Source organism: Nicotiana tabacum, chromosome 11 (genome assembly GCF_000715075.1).
Source record: "Nicotiana tabacum cultivar K326 chromosome 11, ASM71507v2, whole genome shotgun sequence".
NCBI lineage: Eukaryota > Viridiplantae > Streptophyta > Magnoliopsida > Solanales > Solanaceae > Nicotiana > Nicotiana tabacum.
Genome location: NC_134090.1, coordinates 169,827,698 through 169,837,925, shown reverse-complemented (window position 1 = coordinate 169,837,925; position 10,228 = coordinate 169,827,698). Strand labels below are relative to the sequence as shown.

Genomic DNA, 10,228 nt, shown 5'->3' with positions numbered 1-10,228 from the left:
TTTTCGGATTTTTATGAACACCCCTAGTGGTATGCATAGGGTTCCTGCCATTCAGGCAAATGCCGTAAAGAACTTAAAATACCACCATGTCGATCAGATATTAGACAAATACTTGAACGCTGTTTGACAACGTGCTGCTTCAAGTGGTTTAAAAAAGCGTCCACGTTTCTTCGCTTTCATTGGCACAAATGGCAAAAGCTAGTGGAAATATTTGTCCATTGGCATCTACTGCAACTGCGATCAAAAGCTTAATATCATTCTTTCTATAGACATGAGTACCGTTTATGGAAATTACAGGACGACAATGCACAAAACCAATAATTGCTGGTTTAAATGACCAGAACACATAGTTAAAAATATATTCGGGTCTGTCCGGACTCCGCTCACACCTCCATTCAACAACAGTCCTGGGGTTAAAGTGTTGCAGTGCGGCCATGTACCTGGGTACAAATGAAAATAACTTATCCCAGTCACCATAAATAATTTCAAAAGCACGTTTGCGCCCGAGATATGCCTTTCTTTTGGTTATAGTACACTCATACTCCTGGTGGACGGCTGTAATACACTCTTTAATCTTGAACCTAATGGACACTTCCAAGTATGGAATCACGACAAGAGAAATCAAGTCTACATCCAAGTTGAAGTGATTCTCATTGAATGTGTCCATTTCACATCTGTGGGTGCTAATATATTTACCCACTTTCCACAACCCTGATTTCTTCTTGCTGGCACGCAACATCCAGTGACAACCCATAAAGTCTCTACGGCATATAGCCTTGTATACCTCCGTAGTTGACTCCCTTACAGCCATCTCACGGAATTCTCTTACGCAGTAGATTTTTACAGCCTGATTAGGCGAGCTTTATTAGGGAAATACATGCCCTTTGCCAACACCGCTGGTCTAGACTCATCCCACATTGCCTATAGAAATTCATCAGCATCTCTTGTGAGGGCATCCACGTTCGGCATACTTGGAAAATTATCAAGGTAGGAAATATTCCGCTCATGAAACGGCACGTGGGACTCGTACAATCTTGGTCTAACAGGGAGGTGGAGGAGCATGCTTCCTCGTCAGCTCAGGTTCGACATTCACTTCCTCCTCATCATCACCCTCATCAGGGAAGGGTGTGTCATCTCCAAACTCATCAGCATTGTTGTCATAATCACTATCATCTTCCTGACTCTGCGCATCTGCCAAATCACGAGTCAATACGTCGTCTATAGGCAACTATGTGAGGTCAGGAACATCAAGTTGCTCGTTTTCACTGCACAAAAAGAACAAAATGATAAGCTACTCAACTTGATAAATACTTTTACATATAGCTATATCACGTTATTTACAAGTCGTACTATGTTGACGTTCCATGATGGACATTTTCTTGTTGGCGATGACTCCCGGATGGACCACTGTGGTCCAACACGCCAGAACTACGCACATTCCAAGTAGGAGCGGGGTCATAACTTGTAAAATTCATATTTGGACGGTACCCCCTATGAAAAATATGAGTGTTAATACAAATCCAATTCAAACATAAAATAAACATCGCTAAAGCGTAGAAAATTTAAGTTTACCAGTCGTCTTGTGGATTATATAAAGTCGAAAAATTATTTCCTCGTTGTTCATTCGCCGATGGTGATAAGTTGAAATCAAGGCAAGCTCTTTCATCAGGAATCTGTCCGGCAAAAACTACTCTAGAATAACCACCCGATGACTGGGGGTTATCCCTACTATGCACACCCTCATTATTGGGAACATCTTCAACCTTGACGTACATTTTCAATAATTTTATTATAATAAATTCCCTGTATTCATCCGGAATCCGCAAAAAATCTCTAAGAGTTTCATCATCTTCGATGTTAAACTCAGAATTATAAGCAAACCCATGCGGAATCACAGAATACGGAAATCTACCGGTTACTTTAAGGTTCACCGAACGTTTCCTCGCACTCATTTTATTTACGTAACAACGATGCCAATTTATTGTACTCCATTGTAAGCGGCAATTTAACATGACAATGTGGAGGCGAACTATACCTCACAGAGTTATTCTCCATTACAACCTCACTCCCCAATATAATGAAACCCTTATTTTTGGCTCTTCAGACATTATAAAAAAAATGCTTGATAACAAGAAGAGAAGTATGAACGGAAGTTTGAAAGAAAGTTTTGAATGGATTTTCATAAAATCCTAACGCCTTTAAATAAGGCAAGTCCTAGCTCGGTGTGCAGAATTTTTTTATGTAAAATGCAGTATAATACCGTGCTTTATATATTTGAATTATTGTTATGTCAGTTAACCGCAGAACACTTATTGGTGGGCCCAAAAAAGAAGTAAAACGCAGTATAATACTGCGCTTTAGGTAAAACGCGTATTATACTACACTTTACTTTAATGGAAGGGGGGATTTAAATTGAAGGTGTAAAATGCAGTATAATACTGCGCTTTAGTAAAACGCAGTATTATACTGCGCTTTACTTTAACGGCTAAAATTTTGTTAAAGTAAAGCTCAGTATTATACTGCGTTTTAGGTAGAAAAGTAACTTTTTTTAAAACTGTAGAAACGTATTTTGAGTCCCAAAAGTCATTATTTAGGTTTCGGACTTGTTCCGCATTTATCACTAATATCGTGAATATTACTTTTACGGGATTTATTCCCAACATAAAGTACTTATTAAAATTGTTTATTAGAGTAAAATAATCTAGTTTGTGGGCTAAAACACGAGAAGGTGGAGTAAGGAAGAGATAATTCAATAAGTTTCAACTCTTTACAAAAATATGTATGTATTTACATTATAGATATAATGACTCTTTAAATAAATCAATAAAGTCACTTTCCTACATTATTCTTAAGAAACTTACTTAAAATTGACTTATTCTTTTTGTTTGAAAATCAAATTGCTTGAAGACGTGATTTGTGAGCTAAACAAAATCCTATGAATCACGATTTTTTGGTTAATTGTCGTCCTAAAGTGGCCAAGTTCATGATGCCAAACAAATTACTACTGTCTTTCAATAAGTCACTTTCCTACATTAATTTAGCTATACACAAAAAGTTAGTAGAAGAAGTTTAATTGGACTCTAACTTTTCTAGATTAACTAGTGGCGTGCTCAATATTTGTTTTGACTAATTCTATTTGTTTGGTAATCATAGTGCTTGCACGTGATTTATGATCGCAATTGAATCCTATGAATCATATTATTTGTTTGTTCATTATTGTCCTCAAGTGGCTCGGGGCCGGAACCCATCAACGCTTCTCAATTTAACTTCTATACACTACCAGAGATTATTTTTATTTAATAAAAAGATAACTATAAATAATTATTCATATAATAACAAACACGAGTCAACCCCCGCCCCCCCCCCTCCAAAAAAAAAAAGGTTTGAGTTGGCCATTCACTGACCACGATTTCAGAGCTTCTGTTCGTGTGAGCTCGCTCATATTGATGCCGGTTAAAAAAGAAAGGTTACGGTAGGCTGACAAACATGATAAATTCTCACTACAGGTGCTCATCCGTAAAAAAAACAATTACTAACTTAAAAGCAAAATAAATTATTTGTATAATGGATTAAAATTGCCTATTATAACATAGTAAAATGCTACATTATACACTTTGTCAACACATATAAGTTAAATCTTTCTCATCCTTAGGGTCGTTTGGTTGGGAAATAAGTTATCCCATAATTAATTATCCTGGATAACTTATCTTGGGATTAGTTATTCGACCCTCCCATAGAGATAAAAAAACACTACAATTCCGGGTTAGTAATCTCGGGATTAGTTATACCACTATTTATCTCAATCAAATATGGGATTAACCTATCTCAAATTTAATCCGAAAATTAATTATTCCTTGTCCCCGTATCAAACGAGTCCTTAGTGCCCACGAGCAATTAGCTGTAATTGGGAAAGACCCATTTCTCTCATATTCGCGTCCACGTACATTTAATCTATCTAACCGGTCGCTATTGCCGCGTCCATATGCACCTCTCAAATGTCTAAATTAAATCTATCATCCTCAACATATTTCCAACTTTACCCCTACATACTATACTCATTATCACTAATCATTCATTTGTACCTACCAATGTCTCACACCCTTTTTAGTAAATTTACAAAATTAGTCAATTATTGTTACATACTTTAAAAAACCAGGGTATAGAAACATAAAAACACAACAAAAACAAGAATCCTACATTCATTGTCTCTGAAATGGCTCCGGCAAAAAATGAAGCTGGAGCTGACATTCCTCTATTGCCAAAGACAAAATCTAATACAAGAGAAAATCAACTACTGATTTTAAGAGCAGTTTTTAATGTTTCAACAAGTATTATTGGTGCTGGAATTATGTCTGTTCCAGCAACTCTGAAAGTCTTAGGTGTAATTCCAGCTTTTATATTGATTGTGTTGGTTGCCTTGTTGGTTGACATATCGGTTGATTTCATGTTGAGGTTTACGTATGCGGGCGATTCGAAAACTTATGCTGCATTAATGAATGAGTCTTTTGGGAAGATTGGTTCTGTTGCAGTGCAAATTGCTGTTATGTTCACCAATCTTGGTTGCTTGATTATGTACCTTATTATTATTGGTAAGTATAAATTTAACTTCTTGATTCTATAACTTTGTTTTTTATGTGTGAGATATGGTTTGTCTGAATGAAGCAAGTCATATCTGCTTTTCATCGGCCGGGTTTATTGGAAACTGTGTCTCTACCTAGGGGTAACGTCTGCGTACACAACACCCTTTCCAAACCTTAATTTGTGGGATTATACGGGTTTGTTGTTGTTGTTGTATATCTGGCTTTTCATCAACTTCTAGAGCCAAAAACTATTAGGTTATTTCTTCTTTTTTTTTTGTTGAAATCAAAGTAAAAGCAAAATTAGTACTGCTTCTGTTCCAATTTATGTGTTGATGTTTGTCTGGTACGGAGTTTAAGAACGAAAGAAAAATATTTGAAACTTACAATCTAAAACAAGCCATTACTATATGTGGTTGTAAATCATCTCGTTAAGGGTAAAATGTGAAGTTTGAAGTTAAATTGCTACTAAATATAGAAAAGTGTCATTTGTTTTTGGACTGACTAAAAAGGACAGAGTGTCACATGAACTGAGAAAGGATGGAGTATATATTTTGAAGTAGTTTGAGGTTGAAAAGGTAATCATGGACTGATCAACAGTAGTTAATTGTTGAATGATTCTGTAGATAAAGAACAATAGAGCTTTAGTATCGTTTTATACATTTTTTTGGTGGATAACCTGGTGTCCACGCCAGCTTGCGCGGCACCTCGACTAATTTCACGTAATACCTGCTATCTCCAATCTATCTGTACATGTTGAATTACATGATTTTCCTATTTCTTGTTTTTGGACTTACCTTTTCTGGAGCTTTTTCTAATAATTATCTGATGCATCACTAAAGTTGAGATATATGCTTAGGAATTAAGTTGAATGAAATTGAGTGATTGATTCAACTGGTAACAGTTTCTGTTATTTTCTATGAGCAGGAGATGTTCTATCTGGACAAGGAGAACATCTTGGTGTTCTACAAGAATGGTTTGGGATTCATTGGTGGAATTCCCGTAATTTCGCCATCCTCTTCATTGTCTTGTTTGTTATGCTTCCTCTAGTCCTCTATCGACGTATTGGTTAGTACATATACCTTTTTTCTACTTGTCCTAGACGATATATATGTGTCCGAACCAGTGAAGAATCGCTGACATTTTGTATTATGTGGCGCGTGATTGCAGAATCATTGTGGTTGAGTTCAGCATTAGCAGTTCTCCTAGCAATTGTATTTGTTGTCATATGTTCGGTAATGGTAATTATAGCAATCCTAAAAGGAAAAACAGTAAGTCCAAGAATGTTACCTCAGATGGATAATCAAACATCTTTCTTCAACCTTTTCACCGCCGTCCCTGTCATTGTTACAGCATTTACATTTCACTTCAATGGTAAGAAGAAAGAACTCTACTTTCGTTTCGATTCTTGTTTAGTTTTATGTCAACTTTGATCACGAATGTGACATTATAACTTGTTATGCAGTTCATCCTATTGGAACTGAGCTGGGAAAACCAGCAGCTATGTCGTCCGCTGTCAAGATTTCATTAGTACTATGTGCAGCTATCTATTTTTCAATTGGCATTTTCGGGTACCTTTTATTCGGAGATTCAATCATGCCAGACATACTTGTAAATTTCGACAAATCATCTGGTACTTCAGCAATCAGTTCAATGCTAAACGACATAGTTCGTTTGAGCTATGCATTTCATCTAATGCTGGTGTTTCCTCTCTTGAACTTCTCCTTAAGGGCCAATATAGATGAACTCATTTTCCCTAAGAAGCCCTTTTTGGCCACTGACAACAAACGATTCGTGTCTCTTAGTTTGGTTTTGTTAGCCTTCTCATATATAGCGGCCATTTTTATCCCGTCTATATGGTACATTTTCCAGTTCATGGGATCAACTACTGGTGTTTGTCTTGCTTTCATATTTCCAGGTGCAATTGCCCTGAGGTATCGATCTTTCTCTCACTCGTGTTTACTCCTATAATGATTTTAAGTTATTTTCGTTCTTTTATCTGTGTTAATATATCGGTTTCTTGTTTGGCAGAGATGTTCATGGTATATCTTCGCGAAAAGATAAGATCATTGCAGTGATCATGATTGTCCAAGCAGTTGTGACTAGCCTTATAACAATTGCTACAAATATCTACAATATGAGTGGAAATAGTTCGTAGTTTCTTGCTTGTCAATATGATTTTTTTACATTTTTTAAATTTTTTTCATAGATGAGTTTGTTTGTATTCTTAGGATTGAGGCGTAGCTGTTATTGTTGTTGTCGAGTTTGTCTGTATTATTATGTAACACTATCAACAATGTCCAGCATTTTTGTGTGAATACAAGATTCAGCCAAACTTAGGATTATGAAGTTCATTTTTCCTTATGTACAAAACAAAGATTCATTTCTGAACATCCTTAAAGCTGAAATGCCACTCATCAGAAAAAAGGGCAGCCCGGTGCACTAAGCTCCCGCTATGCACGAAGTCCGGAGAAGGGTCGAACCACAAGGGTCTATTGTACATAGTCTTACCCTACATTTCTGCAAGAGACTGTTTTCACGGCTCGAACCCGTAATATCCTGATCATATGGCAGCAACTTTACCATTTACGCCAAGGTTCCCATCAAATGCCACTCATTAGACATCCATAAAATTAGATGTCTGATTTCCTTTGTATTAAGAAGAGGAAAAACATACTTCCCAATCAACAAAGTGTATGGAAAAATGCATAAAAATTTCCCTCTTGGCAGGAAAACAGAAACCATGCATAGAAGAGATACTTAACAATAACAGCAACAACAACAACTAAAAATCCAGTGTAATCTCACAAAGTGGGGTCTGGGCGAGGGTGGAGTGAACGGAGACCTTAGGCCGACCTTAGAAAAGATGCTTAAAATTATACTAATATCTTCTGTTTCCTAGTTCTCTCCAAACAAGACATCACAGACCTTATTTCAGATAGTATATAGAAAATATAGCAATTGATTCAAACACAACACAAAGACTCAATATACTCAAAAACACCAGCTGCACTAAAAAACCAAACTTGTTCATCTCCAACCTCATCATCACATAGCTTCTCATAACTCTTGCTTACAAGATTGTACCTTATCGCCTTACAATCACCAGGAATTCCCAGTACCATAAATGCATCCTCTTCTCGTCTACCTCGAACCAGAGATAATATCGCGAAGTTATAGTAATCAATTTCAAAAGGATCAAGATATGTATTAGTCATCATAGGAAAAGCAGAAGCAATAGGATGAAGATCAACCTTGTACTTAACAAACCATTCTGAATAGTCCCTTTTCATCTCATATACATCAAACTGGATTTGTGGATTAGAAATTTGTATAAGGTGCAAATGATCACAAGATTCACCGAAATAGCTAATGGTTACTGATACGTAGTTATCGGGCACAGGTGGCATTGGTATTACTCCTAAACTCTCAAGATCAATATTGTAACATAAAGAATTCAAGTTGCCAATAGTACTAATCCAATGAATTGATCCATTCCAATAAACCCCTTTACTAAAATTAACATCAGCGATAAATGGACCGCCTGATAATCTCCAGGGACCTGTTTCAGATGAGTAAATTTCAATCTGATAATGTTCAGGAGACGACACTGAGTTGCGGATACAAATTACTTTATAGCGAGGAGACTTGATAGGGTCAAAAGCTAAACTTAAACCATGAATATTGGAATTTTCAGTTCCAAGAAATGATTTTGGAAGTGTTGTGTAATGTTTTGTAGTAGGGTTATAAACATAGTAATTTATAGGTTGACGAATTCGGTTACTGCAACAAAGTAATAGTCCGTTACAAGATTGTAGAATAGTAATGCCAGAAGGGTCCTTAGTAAATTTGAGTTTCTTGAATGGTGGCTTTGTGAGATTTTGGCTATTAAAATGGACATAATCAAACTTGGGTTTTAAAACATAAGAGGGCAAGAAAAGGCCTATAGCAGGATTTGGATTAGGGTGACAAAGGATAGAAAATTTTGGATTAGTAATGAGAGAAAGCCAATGTTTGGATACTGTTTTGAAGTAGAGAAGTGATGTTATAGGTAGGTGTAATAAAATTTGAATCAAGAGATCATCAATAGAAGCAACTATTTCAGCTGATGTTGGTTGTTCTAACTCTGCAGTTTTGGGAATCTTGATTTTGAGACCTTGCATTTTTAGTGTGATAGTACTAGTTTAATTTTTTGGTTATGTAGAAATGCAGATGAAGGTATATTTAATATGTACATCAAGGTAAAGATTGCTTGGCAAGTTTCATTATTTGATTAAGTTGACAACCACTTGTGTCATGGCCCTTTGACAAGGTCAATATGATGTGAACAGATGACCCACTTCTTATCCCCTTATACTTTTCTTGATTTGATTATCATTAGGGGTAGGTATTGAATTCAAGAAAAACAAAAAATGTATAGTAGAGACCTTGAAACTAGTGAAAATGCAGTCCTGTAAAAAAAGTAAAAAATAAATCTCACCTGCAAGTTGTTGATTCTTACTTAGATTAGTGATCATAAAGAGACTGGAATTTAACTTATATATATTGACAGTGTAATTTTTTTTTATATTGATTTTAACTTTGAGTAACAGGTAACCTGCCTTATTTTTCAGTTTTATGTTCTCAAATTCTCTCCCTTATGCCGTAGTTGTATTATATTACTGGGGAAATGGCATGAGTGCTTTGATTAAGCAGTTCTGGAACAAGGCTGCCGCATCAACACTGAAAAAAATCTGTGGTGCCAAAAATTTCACAATCTGGTAGAATTGTCTGCTTCTTTTTGTGTATAAGGTGTCTTGATAGCCGTCAAAGCGACACCTATAGAAGGTAAGTAAATTAGCTTCTGCTCTTATACTAAATGTAGCTTCTCTAGTCCAAATTTATTCCTAAAATGAATTACACGTACAATGTATGTGCATTTTTTTTTATGCACGTGCTATGTATGTGCACAAAGACTAATGTTTTATATTAACGTTAGACCTTCAATAAGAAAAGGTTTTTGAGGAGTTCATTTATAGTATTAAATCAGAATTTGATAATTTTATTAGTTATTTTTACCTGACATTATATTATTCTTGGGAAATATTTAATAGTGCTACTGCCATCAACTACATCGTTTCAACATCGCGATCTTTAGGAATAAATCTATTCCAAAGCCAATGTTGCTTTTAGATTTCTTACTTAATGCTTCACTATCTTTCTTTTTTCTATCGGGTAACAACTTGTGGATTGAGAAGCATAATCCTAGAGTAAGAGCTGCAAAAAGCACGTATATCCAAGCTATGAGAGCACAAAGAAGCAACAAAATCACTGGATTCATGACCAGTGACATAAGCAAATATATATATGCTCGTCTCCCAAGATGCATCTAGTGCTCGGATCTCATCAGGGTAGCATGACTCAGTCCAATCACAAGGCCAAGAGAAAATTAAATATTGCAGACTATAAGGGAGATGGCAATGTTATGCTAATATAAGCACTCTATCAGCTCAGCTAAAAGATAGGATCTCCTACTGAAAGAAAGAGACCCAACAAAGAAACATGCGCCAAAAGCATACTTAAGCATGCAGAGATCACCAGAGTAGTCAACCGAAGAAGTTGTTACTCAAATAATTAAGTTTGACAACTCCAGCTCTAACAATTCCGGCAAT

At 36.0% G+C, this 10,228-nt stretch overlaps 2 protein-coding genes across 2 annotated transcripts; one reads left to right on the top strand and one right to left on the bottom strand.

The window, feature by feature from the left end:
* The first annotated feature begins 4,169 nt into the window (after positions 1 to 4,169).
* LOC107818645 (amino acid transporter AVT6C) lies at positions 4,170 to 6,922 on the top strand. Its single transcript, XM_016644688.2, has 5 exons — positions 4,170 to 4,589; positions 5,505 to 5,645; positions 5,748 to 5,951; positions 6,043 to 6,511; positions 6,609 to 6,922. Exons 1-5 carry the CDS (start codon positions 4,214 to 4,216, stop codon positions 6,733 to 6,735), a joined length of 1,317 nt encoding a protein of 438 aa, XP_016500174.2. The 5' UTR covers positions 4,170 to 4,213; the 3' UTR covers positions 6,736 to 6,922.
* Positions 6,923 to 7,543: 621 nt separating this feature from the next.
* LOC107818635 (F-box protein At5g07610-like) lies at positions 7,544 to 8,740 on the bottom strand. The gene has a single exon (XM_016644679.2). It carries the CDS (start codon positions 8,738 to 8,740, stop codon positions 7,544 to 7,546), a length of 1,197 nt encoding a protein of 398 aa, XP_016500165.1.
* Between the last annotated feature and the right edge of the window lie 1,488 nt (positions 8,741 to 10,228).